Source organism: Pipistrellus kuhlii, unplaced genomic scaffold (genome assembly GCF_014108245.1).
Source record: "Pipistrellus kuhlii isolate mPipKuh1 unplaced genomic scaffold, mPipKuh1.p scaffold_m20_p_3, whole genome shotgun sequence".
NCBI classification, from domain to species: domain Eukaryota; kingdom Metazoa; phylum Chordata; class Mammalia; order Chiroptera; family Vespertilionidae; genus Pipistrellus; species Pipistrellus kuhlii.
In genome coordinates, this window is record NW_023425529.1 from 78,462,590 (window position 1) to 78,478,450 (window position 15,861).

Here is a 15,861-nt window from a genome sequence, read left to right on the forward strand (position 1 = left end):
GCTCATTGTCTCCCATATCTGAGAAGCCCAAGGATAGAACAGCTTCAGGCATATTGGATTCAAGCGCTCAGGAATTACCCCTTCCCCCTTCTGCTTTTCCCTCTTGCCTTCATTCTTTGATGGGCATTCTCCAACGGGTTAAAGAGTTGGTTACATGATGATTACTCCTCATTATCTCAGAAGGGAAGGGATTGCTTCTCTTGCAACGCATACATCAAACCCTAACCAAATTTTCTTGGGCTTTGATACTAGACAGACCCCTGTATCCAGGGGCATGGGATATTCTTTTTGGCTAGTCAGGATCACATATTCCTCAGAAGAGTAGGTCCTAGAATCACTGGGAGTCTGAGAATGGTATGCATGCGTGTGTGTGTGTGTGTGTGTGTGTGTGTGTGTGTGTGTTTGTGTGTGTGTGGTGCTAATGATGAAATGGCAAAATCTAAAAGGAAGTGATGGTGCCCAGCCAGTATGGCTCAGTGGTTGAGCATCAGTCTGTGAACCAGGAGGTCACAGTTTGATTCCCTGTCAGGGCATATGCCTGGGTTATAAGCTAGATGCTCAGAGGGGGTATGCAGGAGGCAGCTGATCAATGATGCTATCTCATCATTGTTTCCTTCTCTCTCTCTCACTCTCCCTTCCTCTAAAATTTATTTTTTAAAATATATATATTTTTTATTGATTTCAGAGAGGAAGGGAGTGGTAGAGAGAGATAGAAACATCAATGATGAGAGAATCATTGATCGGCTGCCTATTGCACTCCCCCTACTGGGGAGCAAGCCCACAACCCAGGCATGTGCCCCTGACTGGAATCAAATCCGGGGCCCTTCAGTCCACAGTCCAAGACTCTATCCACTGAATCAAACAAGCCAGGCCCTTCCTCTACAATTTAAACAAACAAACAAATGGAAGGGACGTTGACCACTTAAAAGCATACCTTCTCCCCACAAGTGCTTCAGACACAACAGTCAAGGATATCTGATAGCACCCCCACCCTAAAAAAAACAAACCCAAAACCTAAAAAATTCTTTCTGCAACTTGGCAGAAGCTGTGTGGAGTACTTGTCAATTGCAGTATTAGAACATCTGCATTGCAAAACCAAGACTGTCCAGTTCGGGTTTGGCACATAGAGGGGATTTTCAAGGCTTGGCAATTTCTCAGTGCAGGCAACGGAAGAAACTCTCCAATGATGTGAAAATCACTCCCCTCCCCTCATGCAGAATGAGCTCACCGGAGCAGCATGCACCTCCTATCCCACTGAACAGAACAGATATGTTTCTGAACATCTAGAAACAAATGAAATCACTTTGTAACCCTACAGATTTAAACCTGAGAACGAGCTCCAGGGAATGAACTCCAAGAGGGTCTCAGGCAGTCTCAGGAGGTGACTGTTGAGCTTCATGTAGATGAATACACGATGATCCTACTTACAGGGAGAAAAAAAATCCAAACTCACTGAGAGTAAAAGGATGGTAGTTGAAATAACAGTTCATCTTTATTATTTGCTGAGTACCAAAGCATTTCTCATAGATTATCTCATTTAATTTTCAGAACAACACTATAAAGGCAATTTTCATTATTATCTCTGTAAGAGGCTACTTTGTCAAAGATCAATATGTAGCAAGCAGTGGAAGAGTAAGGATTCATGCCCTGGCAGTTTAATATTAAAGCCATGCTGCTAAAACATCCATCCATTCATCCATCCATCCATTCATTCAACAATTATGTGGATTGCCTACCAAATGTTGGGAACTATTCAAGGTGCTAAGTAAGATAGATCTATGAACAATGCAAAGGCAAATACATGCCCCCATGAAGTTTACATTCTAGTGGGGGAGAAAGACAGAAAACCAGACTAATAAATAAAATATAAACTAAGTTAGATAGTGATCAGTGTTAAGGGAAAAACTACACCAGGGGAGAGAGACCAGTGTTTGTGGGAGGGTTGATTATGAATAGAGTGATCAGGCAAGGTCCCACTAAGAAGGTGACACTGAGTAAAAATCTGAGGAAGTAAACCATGCAGGTATCTGACAGGAAGAAAATGATAGGTAGGGAAACAGCATAGATGAAGGCCTTGAGGAAGGAGAAAGAGCAGCATGTTTTATAAATAGCAAGGGGTCGAATGTGACTGGGAAAGAGTGATCCAGGAACACAGCAGGAAGAGGCGAGACCAGACGTAAATGGGACCAGATCTTGTTGGATTCTCCAGTGGTTCTTAGGATTTTGTCTTTCACTCTGGTATGATGCAGCCATTTGGGTTGGAGCAGAGGAGGGACATGAAATGACTTAGTTTAAACAGGATCACTCTTACTGCTCCTGTCAGGTGTGCACAGATGTAAGAGGAACAAGGATGCCAGGAGGGAGGCTGCAGCAGTAAGTCAGGCAGAAATGGGGTGACTTGGACTGGTAATGTAGCAAGTGCTTCAAATGATGAAGTGGCTGATGATGTAGCAAGTGCTTCAAATCTGGGTTTATTGTGAAGTCAAGAGCCACAGGATTGGGTAACAGGTGGGATATGGGGTGTGTGAGAAGGAGCAATGAAGGATGACTAAGGTTTTTGACCTGAGCAAATGAAGACTGGAGTTGACATTTTCAGAGATGTGGAAGATTGAAGGAGGAGTGTGTGTGTGTGTGTGTGTGTGTTTTTTTTTTTTTTTTTTTTTGTGTGTGTGTGTGTGTTTTAAGAAGTGTTGTTTTAAGGGGTTATCAGGACTTAGTTTGAGACGTGTTAAACCGGAGATGCCTATTGGACATTCAAAAGTGATGGGAGTGTCAGGTCTGGAATTCAGGAGAGAGGTCCATCAGGACTGGAGTTATAACCTCTGCAAACTTACTCTGTTCTCTTAGAGTAATTGAAGATACTGGCCTATGTGCAATTTTGGGCAAATGTTGACTGTATAAAAAAATACTAGAACAGCCGAAACCGGTTTGGTTCAGTGGATAGAGCGTTGGCCTGTGGACTGAAAGGTCCCAGGTTCGATTCTGGTCAAGGGCATGTATCTTGGTTGCGGGCACATCCGCAGTGGGGGTGTGCAAGAGGCAGCTGATGGATGATTCTCTCTCATCGATTCCCTCTCTCTTTCTCTCTGTAAAAAAATCAATAAAATGTATTAAAAACAAACAAACACACACACACACACACACACACACACACACACACACACACACACACACACCAGAGAAAACTACTACTATCCCAGACTCCCTGCATAGGGGGGAGCGAGTTTATGCTTCCTCCCAGAGCCAGCAGAGGGAGCACTCCGCAAGGTTTGTGAGCCGCGCCTCCCCACACCTCCTCCCCCTTCCTCGCCCAACTTCCCCATAGCCATCGCTTCAACCAAGAGTGACCATTGACCTTTCAAGCTTTTGAGCAGTGATGCAATAGAATGGTATTTCAAAGAAAAAATGGTTATCGAAGTTTTGGAACTGGGTTTCCCGTGAATGTGAATGGTTTTTAAAAAGTAGGTCACATTTCGGGGGCGGGCGTGCAGGCAAGGAGATGAGTTCCCACGGAGGCCAGGTGACCTCCAAGCGGGTGGGAGGCGGTGAAGGGTCCCCGGGCCGGCTGGGATCTTTCTGAATTCCCGGGCCCTGGGCGCCAGCCCCGCAGGAAATCGCAGAGACACGCGCCCTGCGGACTGCTGGAACCGGGGCTCATCGCCCAGCACCTCTCAGGCGCGCGCGTCAGGGAGCGCCCCCGAACAGTCCGCCCAGGTGAGCTGGGGACGCCCGGCTGCAGAAAGGAGCCTGAGGAGCGGCCTGGAGGGGAGGAACCTGGCCGGGCAGGTGCCAGAGGCCGCCCGCGGGAGGGAGCTGAGAGCGGCCAGCGCCGCCTAAGGAGCCGCTGGCTGCCTTCTAGGACCCGAGCCGAGGGCACCGCCTCCGGCCCGCTCCCTCCGGCTGTTGGGCGTGGGCACCGGGCGCTGGGCTGGAAAGGGGCCTCCCCACCCCATTCAAGTGTCTTGCCGGGAGTGGCCTTTTCGGGGACGACCCCCCAAACCCCCCGCTCCATCTCTCTGGCGCGCTGCTCACAAAATGCGCGGCTTGCGGTGTCGCGTGGAGGGACCGAGGGGCTAAGAAAGAGAGATCCCCGCAGAGGGGCGAGGATGTCTGCTATTCGCTCGATCCCGGCTCACGCCTGGCACGGCTGGGGGGCAGGTTCTGGCCGCCCAAACGGGGGCGATGGTGGCCGAGGTGTTCTGCGCGTCCCCGAACCACCCGGAGTGCGGAGGTCGGGTGGGGCCAGCCGCCCCGTGGCCCCCCTTCCGGGCGCGCAGAGCCCGCCCCCTCTCCCTCCCCCAGGCCTGCGCAGTGGCGCTCTCGCCTATTTGAAGCCGGAGCTGGGGCCGCGGTCACGTGGGGCGAATTCCTGGAAAGTTCCTGGAAAGCGGCCTCCGCCGCAGCCGGGCGGGGCGCTCCGAGCGCGGCCGGGGGAGGAGGGAGGTGGGGAGCACCGGAGGCGCGTGGGGCCCGGGAGTCGCGCGCACACGCCGCTCCGGGAACGGACGTTTAACTCTTGCCAAGTCTGGCCGCCGCCACCGCGGCTCGCGGGCCTGGGCTTCCCCCGAAGCATGAGCCTCCTCGCCCGCCGCCTCTGGCGCAGCGCGGGCCGCGGACAGGGCGCCCCCGGGCTGCGGGCGCCACGCCTCAGGACCCTCTGCTCCCGCAGCCGAGACGCCGGAGGAGCGCGGGCCGGGGCCGGCGGCAGGTACGGGCGCGGGGAGCCCAGGCGCCGCCCCTACGGGGTGGCCGGGGAGGGCTCGGGGCGCCGCCGCGGGCGCCGGGCGGCCGGGGCTTCCGCAGTTCGGAGGCGCCCGGGGCGGAGAGTCCGAGCCGCGGTGCTGCCCCGCTGCCGGGCACCGCGGCCGGCTCTCTCCGCTTCCTTCCCGGCGTCGGGCAGTCTCCGGAGTGTTTTTTCTCTCCTAAACCGTCACCCAAATGAATAGTCCTCCCAATAACCGGATCTCCCGCTCCTTTCCCCTCGCCTGCCTCCCGCCTGGGCGCATTCCTCCTCCCTCTGTCATTCCCACCTCCTGGTCGCAGCCGGAGGGAAACCCTGCAGCTGCCCGCGGAGGGAAAAGTGTGTGTGTGTGTGGGGGGGGGGGGGGGGTGCGAGCCCAGGAGCGGGTGTCGGACCCTGGGGTTCCAGGCGATGATCCCCGGGGCTAGTGTCTGTCCGCCACGCGGAGAACGCCGGCCGCCGCCGCGGCAGGTCTGGTCCGTCACATCCCCGGGCATCTCGTTCCCAAATTAGAAGTCAGCGGGGAAAACTCAGCGGGTCCCCCTCCTTTCTGGGGTCCTTCCCCAGCTTCCCCGCCCCGGGCCCGCTGGGGAGGCCGCCGGGTGCTGAGACAGCGGCCGAGGCCGAGGTGAGGGCTCAGCTGTGGCCGCCCTGCAGGGCCCGCGGTTCCCGCTGCCGCCGCTCCGCCCGGGCTCCCGGGCTCCGACCCCCGCGGAGGCTGCGGGCCGCGCGCTGCGGCCGATTCCTCGACAGCGCCCGCGGCGGCTGCGGCAGCCCGGCCCCGGGAGCGGCCGCCACGGCCCGGCGGCGGCCCCCGCCTCTGCCCGAAGAGGAGGGAGGGGAGCCGGGCCGCCTCCGGGCTGCGGATGCAGCTACCCGCGCACCTCGGCGCCCCGGGCGGGCGGCTCCGGCCCCGGGAGCCCCGTGGCGCCGCGGGGCGGGGAGCCGGGCTGGTGCCGCACTTTCTCCCGGGGCTCTCGGGGCCGTGGGGAGCGGGAGACCGAGGGGTGCCGTTTTGAGGGCTCTCCTGTGATTGCCTTTGAGCAGTTTTTCCACTTGCCCTTGACGAGGGCACATTTTACCACTGCGCCTTGCAGGTGACTCTTGGCGCTTCCATTCCGCTGCCCTGGGCGGGAAGACACCCGGCTCCCCACCCTCATCCTGCCTCTCCCGCCCCCTCCCCCCACCCCTCCCCTTTTTTGACTCTGGCGAGTTGGATCCCGGCTGGCTCCCTCAATCCTTCTGGCTCTCCAGCGGGGCCTGGATACCGGGGGTTAAATGGTGCAGGATCTAGGGCGCGGAGGAGTCCCCGGGATTTTCTACGTCGCTGTCTCCCCACCCACACCCCCGGCCCAGGGGTCCGGCTCCGACTGACCCAGCCCCGCTCTCTTCTCTCTGCAGGCAAACCGGGGGTGAGCGCGCCTGCGGGGGACTTTGCCATCTGCCCACCAGGACCCGGGGAGGAAGAACCGTCAGCTCCCCGCCCCCTCCCCCTCCTCCACCACCATTTTGGATACTCCGCAGGGACGTGTTTTGGGGTTCCCGCTGACTTCCCGGAAGGACCCGTGCCCTTCTCTGACCCCTGCTCGGGCGGCCACCTGTGCTCGCCGCGGGGACCCTTTGCCCATGACCCTGCGGTGCGCCGAGCCCTCCGGGAATGGCGCGGAAGGCACGCGGAGCCAGTGGGGGACGACGGGGTCCTCGGAGGAGCCGTCCCCGGAGGCGGCGCGGCTGGCGAAGGCCCTGCGGGAGCTCAGCCACACAGGTAGGGCGCGGGCGGCGGCCGCGCGTGCGGGAGGGGGCGCCCCCCCCCCCCCCCAAGACAGGGCTGGGGGCTGTGCCGGCGGGGCGTGCAGCCGGGCGGCGGGGACGAGCTGGGGAAGCAAAGAATGAGATGGAGAACCGGTCTCCTCCTTCCTGTCCCCGCCTCGGAGCGGGGGACCGCGGAGAGGATGGGTTCTTGGGAATGTGAAAGGAAAGTGGTTCTTGAGGGACTCGGGCCTGAAGGAGGGCGCGCCCAGGGCTCCTTGGAGAGATGGCCCCTTAGGGCGCGGGAACCTTTCACTGTTTTGCTTGCTGCTCAGCGGCGGGGGTCGGCACTCGGCCGAACCCGAGCTGGACACGGCTCCTGGTTCCTTCCTGCCCGCGGGTGCGGGCGGCGAGCGGGCGCAGCGCTGCCCGCAGCTCCTGCTGCATCCGGCTCCCGGGCGCAGCATCCGCCGCCGCCCGGAATCTCTGCCGCCAAGTCCAGGGACCGAGAGACCCCGCGGCCGCCAGAGCCCCCGCGGAGCAGGCCCTTCCGGAGGTCTTCCTTCCAAGGGCTGCCCTGCGCCACGCGCGGCTAGCTGGAGTCCCTGGGCATCTGAAAGGAGAAAGGATTGGGAAAAAAAATACATTCTGGCAAACCTTGCAGGCTTACAACATCTCTGGATCCTAAAAGCTTACGTTTGGGGCAAAGTTGAAGTTTTGGTAGCGTTAGGAAAAAGAGCACAACCCCACTCGCGGTTGTGCTTTTTCGTGCGGGCCATGTGCTTTTCCCATCAGCTTGGAGGGACCAGCAGATTCAGAATACTAGCTAGCAATTTTTTTTTTTTGAGGGGTGGTGGGTATTGTTAAAACTTCTTAAATGCAGAATGCCTCTAAGTCATTTTTGCACACGGAACGGCCCGGAGATGGTGCAGGCAGACCAAATGGGAATGCTGGGGAGACCCGCAGACAGTTGGAATTGGGTTTGAATTAGGGCAAAGTTCAAAAGATTGCGAACTTGAAATACTAATTATCGTTTGGGGTTTCCCTCATTTCTCAATGACTGATAAGGAAGTTGTAATTGAAGCAGAACTGCGTTTTTGAAACAAGTAAACAGCAGTGCTTTCTAGGGCTTGGAACAGAGATGCAGCCATTGACAGATTTGGGGAGACTAAGGGGACACCAGCCATCCAAAATGGTGTTTCTGCCTTTCTCTCTTGGAATTAGTAGAGTTCAGTTTTCCACTTTTTAAGGGCATGGCTTTTATTTTTAACTTCTGATTGATTTCTAATTTACTTTGATTTCACTTGAGTGGTGCTGGAAGCATCATGCCAGTGTGTCATGTTGAAATATCCTTTTGTTTCATTCAGAGAAAATCTAAATACCTTAAAGAACAACTCCAGAAGATTAAAAACAAAGAAACAAACATACAAAAAAACCCACAAAAAACAAAAAAAAACCACCAAACAAACTGCTCACACTTTGTGTTCACAAAATAACATGGACCCACACTTACATTAAATTTCTACTAAAAGTATTTATGGTAGCCTCTGGTAAACTTTCACACTTCTTTTTAGAGCTAGGAAAAAAAAATGTTGTCAAGTATTTGCCCCGTTTAAAACATTATAATAACAATTTTACCCTCTTTTCTTTTTTCTTTTTGAACAAAACCCCAGGTTGGTACTGGGGAAGTATGACTGTTAATGAAGCCAAAGAGAAATTAAAAGAGGCACCAGAAGGAACTTTCTTGATTAGAGATAGTTCGCATTCAGACTACCTACTAACAATATCTGTTAAAACATCAGCTGGACCAACTAATCTGCGAATCGAGTATCAAGATGGGAAGTTCAGATTGGACTCTATCATATGTGTCAAGTCCAAGCTTAAACAATTTGACAGTGTGGTTCATCTGATCGACTACTATGTTCAGATGTGCAAGGATAAGCGCACGGGCCCAGAAGCCCCCCGGAACGGCACTGTTCACCTCTATCTGACCAAACCGCTCTACACATCAGCACCACCTCTGCAGCATCTCTGCAGACTCACCATTAACAAATGCACCGGTGCCATCTGGGGACTGCCTTTGCCAACAAGACTAAAAGATTACTTGGAAGAATATAAATTCCAGGTATAAGTGTTTCTCTTTTTCTAAACATGCCTCATGTAGAGTATCTCCGAATGCAGCTATGTAAAAGAGAACCAAAACTTGAGTGACTGCTCTGGATAACTACACGGAATTCTAAGAACAGCTGAATCAATCTAACCTACGTGTGTGACTAGGTAGCTAGGTCAAGTCCCCTCAGATATGTTCACCTGAGAAATGCTTCCCTTCCTAAGGCTAAGACCAGCCGATCCTTTTAAGTTAAAAGTTAAATGTCCCAAGTAAAGGCCGAAGTAACATTTTGATCAGAATGCCTTGCCTTTCTGAGGTTCCTTTCTCTTTGGTTGAAGGTCCAAGCGCCAGTAGTAGAGAAAGGGAGAGAGGACTCCACAGAGAACTAAAGAAGGGGAAGGAACCTGACAGGCTTAGCTTCCATTTTATATGCCTGGTGATCCGAGTCTATTTTGGATATGTTGTAGTTTGCATTCTGATGTTGCTAGGGTTTTTGTTGATCGGATATGCTTGTGAGTATCCTTCATTTTATGCAATTAACCAAGTCAACCAAAAAAAAAAAAAAACACAACAAAAAACAAACTCACAAAAAACCATGAAATCCTGTATTTGTCTTTTTACTACATGTATGAACTCCTCTTTCATGTGAATGAGTACTGTAGTAATCTATTTTAAGAGAGCCTTACTTCAGAAATATTTCAAACTGGTGCAAACAGAAAAGACTTCGTCTTTTCCATTAAGGCTAAAGACAAGAATGTCATGCTATACAGGTGCAACCCAAACCCCGTTAATAAAACCATGTAGATATAGACATTTTACCTTTGGAAGTAGCTGTGTCCCAACCTGTTGCCATGATTTTTTTTTTTGGAAATGGCTTTAGAAATATCCAAGTTGTCCTTGAATTCTCTCACTATGGACATCAGCAGTTGTCTCCCTTCTACCATGTAGAAAACTCTCGGACTTAATTTTCTTCCAGATACAAGGGGATTCCTGCCTGTTTTTCAAAGTGTTTATTTACTGCTGTTACTATTTGATTAGAATGTATTAAATAAAAACCCTGACTTTTACAAGTTGCACTTATATTACTTTGAATTGTAGAAAATATATACTTTCATGGTAAAAGCGGGTTGCCATAAAAACTTATGTCAAGCCGAGGCCGGTTTGGCTCAGTGGTAGAGCGTCAGTCTGCAGACTGAAAGGTCCCAGGTTCGATTCCGGTCAAGGGCATGTACATTGGTTGCGGGCACATCCCCGGTAGGGGGTGTGCAAAAGGCAGCTGGTCGATGTTTCTTTCTCCTCGACGTTTCTAGCTCTCTATCTCTCTCCCTTCCTCTCTGTAAAATATCAATAAAATATATTAAAAAACAAAAACAAAAAAAACTTATGTCAAGTGGGATAAGCCACATATTCAGTAAGAAGTAAGGCCTTTCTTGCCCTTCTCTGAAGCTGTGGTCATACTTGCCCTTTGCGTTCTGGAAAGCATGGTTTAGGAACTGCAAGACTTGCCAAGTGGCCCTTTTACAAGATGAACAGGCATAACACTAATGCCCTTTGTATTTCCAAAAACATGGTTTCGAAACTACAAAAACTGATATATTCTAGTCTTTTGGGTTGAATAGGCATAATATAAAATAAAGTTTTATTGCTTTTTTTTTTTTTTTTTGTCACATAGGCTCATGACTGTTGCAAATTTTTTTGGTGTCCAGACTTTGCCACCTGAAAAAATTTTTCCCTGCATAGCTACATATAATGGTGTAACACTGGGAAGATGAGCCTAGTTTATTGTGTGTATCCCAAGTGAATTATGCTAAGACAGAAGCGTATAATTTTTGCTTATAAATTATAGTAAAAACTGCTTAAATATTTCATGAAGCTCTTGAGAAATGGTTTTGTGCCTGTGTATTCAAACAGCAGAGCCAAACACGAAAGAAAGATCGCTAAGTCGTCCTCTAGGAATTCATTTGTAGCCTAAAAGTTAAAGAGCCATACTTTTAAGGTTCTGGTCTATGATCAGGGTTTAACCTTTTCATTAAGATGTTCGGGTTCTGTGCATTTCTTACTCTCTTTCTCCACTGAAAACAGTTGTCTGGTGTGGAATATTTGATTCTCTGACAGAACTTCCACACGGCCAGTGCCAGAGGACTTTGTGGGATTTCTTCAACGTCTTGCGCACTTCTGTTCTCGTTGTTTCACACACTCTGCAGTTACTGAGAACTGGATGCCGTAGTGGGCTATGAGTACCTGTGGAGCTGTGGAAAGTTCTGCATTATTGCTAGCAAGTAGCAATGAGAAAACCAGAGAACTTCAAAGACACCTCAAGTGTTCTGTGGAACTGTTGCCTTACATTTCAATCTTGTCTATTTCAAGTACATCGATAAGCATTAGAGGCAGTCTCCCCCTCTCTCTCCCTCTCTCTTCCTCTCACTCCCTCTCCCTCTCTCTCCCTCTGTCTCCCTCTGTCTCTCCCTCTCTCTTCCTCTCCCTCTCTCTCCCTCTCCCCCCCCCTCTTTTTTTTTTTTTTTTTTTTTTTTTTTTTTACAATTACTAACATTATTTATTGAGATGTTCTGTGCCGGACTCTAACTCAGTACTTGCGTGCATTATCTCATTTAATGCTCACATAGACTGCATGAGCAAAGTACAGTGATCACGGGAGGTACGCTTCTAATTTGTGAGTGAGGAGGCATTCCAGGAACATCTCAACCCTTTTTATTCTTGGAGAGGAATTACGAAGAGCAAATTGCTGCCATTTCTCTATTGATCCAGACGAACAAGTAAGAGCAGGCTATAAAAGGAACCCTCAGCGTTTTTATTGCTGCCTCAACTGGAAAAGTATAGGTACCGTAATTAGTGCTGTGCTCTGTGGGATTCGGTCAGCTGGGGCCAGTGGGTTCTCTCCTGGTGCAGGGGTGGGTGGAGAGGGGTTCACTGTTTCCCTTGGTGGCTGGCACATAATGCCAGTTACCAGTTATTGGTAACTCCCATTTTATAGGCCATTGAACAATAAAGATGTACACTTGTCTAAACCACCCTCAACACAGCCAAGAAAAATACCCAGGGATCTCTTCGTAGGGCAGTTTGGGACATTAGTGAAGGTGTGTATTATCGTTGTTATTGTTGAAGAATGTAGGATACAGGACTTAACCTGTCCCCTCAAACTTAAAAACTTTGATCTGACTTTCCATTGGGAGCAGAGTGGAGGCCGTCGAGATTTTCATTCTATCCAAATGGGCAGTGGAGGCTGCTTTTTAGGGAGTTGGTTTTTTTTGTTTTGTTTGTTTTGATTTTAGGGCTTTGGACTGTGGAGAAAAGGCCGTTCAGCTTATGAGCTGAATGTGTTTTTTTTTTTCTGGCGTGTCAGTAAAAAGTCTTGACTTCATAGTAATTATGTAATCCAAATAGGTAAGAGAATGGGACAGTTGTTTTGCAGTGTTTATTTTCTTGGGAAGGATTTTCTCTGCTTTTAGAAAATTGTACCCTGGTAGAGGGTAGGCGAAGGGACGTCATCACATAATCCATGGGATGGAATGTCCTGAGACAAGGCTGTGTTCTGCTCGCGTTGTGCGTGGTGTGGGCAGGCGCAGGGCGGTGGCGGGGAAGTGGCTGTGGTTACACCGAGCAGCTGGGCCCAGGCCGCGCTTGGCTCCCAGTGGTCCTTCTGGCCTCGGGAGCAAAAAAGTGATGTCATTCAATCTCGGCCTTTCATTGACTAAGGGGCCTTGTATTCTCCCACTTTTCCAATCATGTATTTTATTTTATTTTTATAGAGTTGGTCATAATATTTTTATTTTATTTATTTTATTTTATTAAATTATTATCTGTGTACATATTTTAACATTGCCCCCCCTCGCATACATACCCTCCCTCCCCAGAGTTTTGTGTCCATTGGTTGTACTTATATGCATGTATACAAGTCCTTTGGTTTATGCTTCTGTCGTGAGTGGCACATGTAGTGCAGCCTGGTCATAGTATTTTTATTTTATTTTATTTTAATATATTGATTTTTTTACAGAGAGGAAAGGAGAGGAATAGAGAGAAACAACGATGAGAGAGAAACATCGACCAGCTGCCTCCTGCACACCCCCTCCTGGGGATGTGCCCGCAACCAAGGTACATGCCCTTGACCGGAATCGAACCCGAGACCTTTCAGTCCACAGGCCGACGCTCTATCCACTGAGCCAAATCAGTTTCGGCTCCAATCTTGTATTTTAGTTTTGTCATTTTACCTGACGAAGACCATCCGGCCAAGGGAAGTCAGGAAATTTGCATGTATATGCACACAGGAACACACACATAACCCAGCAAATCAGTGGCAGAGTCAGCCAACACATATCAAATAGTTTTACAGTTTAGTATTTGTAAAAACTGCACCCTTCTACTCTGTTTAAATTGTCAGTATTCTATCTTGCTGCCCAGTAAGCCCTCCAGTTCTTTTAACACCACAGTTTTCTTCCTCTGAAATTAGCTGGCCTTTGGAATACTGTACAGGATAATTCCAATTCTCGCCTCCTTGCACCCTGCCTCAAATAATCGGCTTCTGCTGGGCTTCAGGATGGTTTGGTCCACATCAGAGTTTTGCATTCATTTTAACTCGTCAAGGTTTGTAACCATTTGCTGTTTTAACGTCTAACCATCTGCCATCCTTGCTCTTTCATGATCTCATTTCTGCCTCTGCCAGATGTGACTCACACACGGCCACGTCCGGGTGGCTGCCCACCTCTTTTCTCGCTCATGGGCATGATGGCACAGATAATGCCTGCCTCACTTTCTCCCTTCTGTGTCATTAAGTTGCCCTCTGAGCTCCTCAGACACAGCTCTGCTGACCATATTATACTTCAGTGAAAGAGGCTCATTATATTCTCCCTGCGTTGGGTAACTCAATGGTTTAGAATACCTTGAGATTAAATCTGTCTCCTCTACTCTCTGATTCTTTTCAGATTTTGAAACAAATAGCCAGCCTCAAATACCAACGACACTTTTGTTATGTGCATGCTTTAATTTTTTTCCTCTTAGTATCAGGCTTCTTAAGTTGCAGTTCATTTGATTGAAATGGAAGTGCCCTCCATTCCTTCCTTCCCCTTGTCTATGTGAGAATGATTGTGTGATAGTCCTGTTTCACTCCTTCGCAGGCATACATATATATATATATATATATATATATATATATATATATATATATGCTCATATATGTATATAATTCCCATCTTTACATATTTTTTTCTATGTGGCTTGAGTTCAGGTCCCTTAACCATATTGCCAAAGTCAAGTAACAGCTGTTGCTACTGTAGCCTTTAAAAGCCCGGGAATCCCCAATGCCTGGGAAGAATGTAAGCTGAAATTATGGAGCAAAGCTGGATATTCCTTTCTGCCCTCCCGGAGCTTTGTCAGCAAGAGGCCCTCTCTGGCACGTGTCATCCCAGAGAGGGGTTCGCGTCAGGAATGTTCAGTGAGCCACAGGAATAAGACGGCTTTTACAGGCCGTCTCACGTGAAACGACCTCCGTAATGCAGAGGAACTCCGACGTGCCCTGGAGATCAGGCACACAGTTTGTGAGCCATCATTCATGTGGCGCTGCCTCTGTCAGAAACAGGAGGGAGGGGAAGGCAAGCCAGAGTCCTAGAGAGAGGGAAGGAAATACGGCCAGCTGCCTTCCTCTTCTGTCTTCACATAAATTCCACCCAAGGAGCCCATTTCTGTGGTGGAGAGAGTGAGACTCGATCACAGAACTCCAGAAAATCGTCCCCCGGTTTCCAATCGTGTTAAGATAAAAATTGACATTTTGCTAAACAGTTTTTGTTTGGTATGTTTTTTCCTGCTTAGATATTGGTCCAGAGAGCTGCTAGATCTTTAACATTCAGAAAAATATTTTCCATGTTATTTCTACCCAGAGAAGTTGTTTGGTTTCCCATTTTAACCTCCTGTCTGCCATCTTGATAAACGTGACCCTTCTTGGGTTTCCAGCATAGTTTATTTCTCTTCTTTGCTTTTTCCAGGTTGTGGTCAGAAAGTGTGTTTGCATTTTGTATATTTGATTATGGCATCTGCTTTTAGTTATCTGCAGTATTAGGGGCAGAGAGCACGGGGTAGAGCACAAACATCTAGCTAATACTGGTTTCAACTTTCTCCCCACTCAATCTCCTTTGCTAGAGCCAGTGATAGAAAAATTGCCTGCTTCTTTGTTCACTCACTTTATTTTCCCTGTCCATCGGGCAAGGGGGGTGTTAATTAAAAACAAAGTGACTAAAAAGATGGCAAGATGAGAAAACTGAGGAGGCTGGAGAATGAGTGGTGTGCTGAACTGGGAGGCAATTGTTAAATACACTAACTCTAGTTAAGTCATTGGTAAAGAGAAATCAGCCATGGTGGGAATATTTACATTATGGAAGGTGGCAGACCCTACAAATTAACGTATGTATGTATGTATGTATGTATGTATGTATCATCTATCGTTAATCCTCACCCTAGGAAATGTTTTCCATTATTAGAGAGAATGGGAGGGAGGCAGAGAGACAGGGAGAAACATTGATGTGAGAGGGACACATAAATTAGTTGCCTCCTGCATGCGTCCTGACCCATGCTGGGTATTGAGTCTGCAACCTAGGTACATGTCCTTGATCAGAATTGAACTTGAGACCCTTCAGCCTGCAGGCCAATGCTCTGATCACTGAGCAATCGGCTAGGGCCAAATTAATGTCGTTAGACTCCTTGGAGGTCTTTACGCAAAAAGGTTGAAGAGGAGGATAGAGGTAAGCAGGGCACAGACCTGTAGGCCTTGCTGAAGAACTTGGAACTTATCCAGAGGGCTGTGGAGAAAAGCTTCTTTTAAATGGGCGAGTAACTGAACTAGCCTTTTATTTTATATCCTCTGGAGGCCCTTTGGAAAATGGCTTGAAAAAAAAAGAGTGGAGTTCAGGAGGCTGGTCAGGTGTGAGCCGATAGGTGTGAAGGGGTGGGAAGGAGGCAGTGGCTGGGGAGAAGGCTGGGGAAGGTGCAGACACCGACACCCCTTGTCTGAAGGCTCACATTTGTGCTGGAGTTTGGAGCTTTGGGTTCCATAGACCCGTGCTTCTCTTCGAAGGCCAGCTTCTACACTGGGGGAGGTTGGTAGCTTTCAGAGTCCATTCCCAGGAAAGTAGGAAGCTGAGGTGCACTGGGCCGAATTCTGGATTAGGAAGTTGAGAACTTGGGGTCCACTTCTGTTGTTGGACCAAGAACAAAACCCTGAGTCTCCCAGAGCCTGTTATTCCGTCTGTAAAATGAG

The 15,861-nt window shown here is 49.5% G+C and overlaps 1 protein-coding gene across 3 annotated transcripts; it reads left to right on the forward strand.

Annotated features, from left to right (window-relative positions):
- The first annotated feature begins 3,342 nt into the window (after positions 1–3,342).
- SOCS2 (suppressor of cytokine signaling 2) lies at positions 3,343–9,667 on the forward strand. Of its 3 annotated transcripts, none has more exons than XR_006742893.1 (3): positions 3,343–4,708; positions 6,143–6,351; positions 8,162–8,203. XR_006742893.1 is itself a non-coding variant. In XM_036456378.2 (3 exons), exons 2-3 carry the CDS (start codon positions 6,368–6,370, stop codon positions 8,619–8,621), a joined length of 597 nt encoding a protein of 198 aa, XP_036312271.1. In that variant the 5' UTR covers positions 4,393–4,708; positions 6,143–6,367; the 3' UTR covers positions 8,622–9,667. The 3 variants fall into 3 exon arrangements, 2 of the variants coding, with proteins under 2 accessions (XP_036312271.1, XP_036312272.1); XM_036456378.2 differs by having other exon boundaries at positions 4,393–4,708; positions 6,143–6,506; positions 8,164–9,667; XM_036456379.2 differs by lacking the exon at positions 3,343–4,708 and adding an exon at positions 5,106–5,369 and having other exon boundaries at positions 6,143–6,506; positions 8,164–9,667.
- The last annotated feature ends 6,194 nt before the right edge of the window (positions 9,668–15,861 follow it).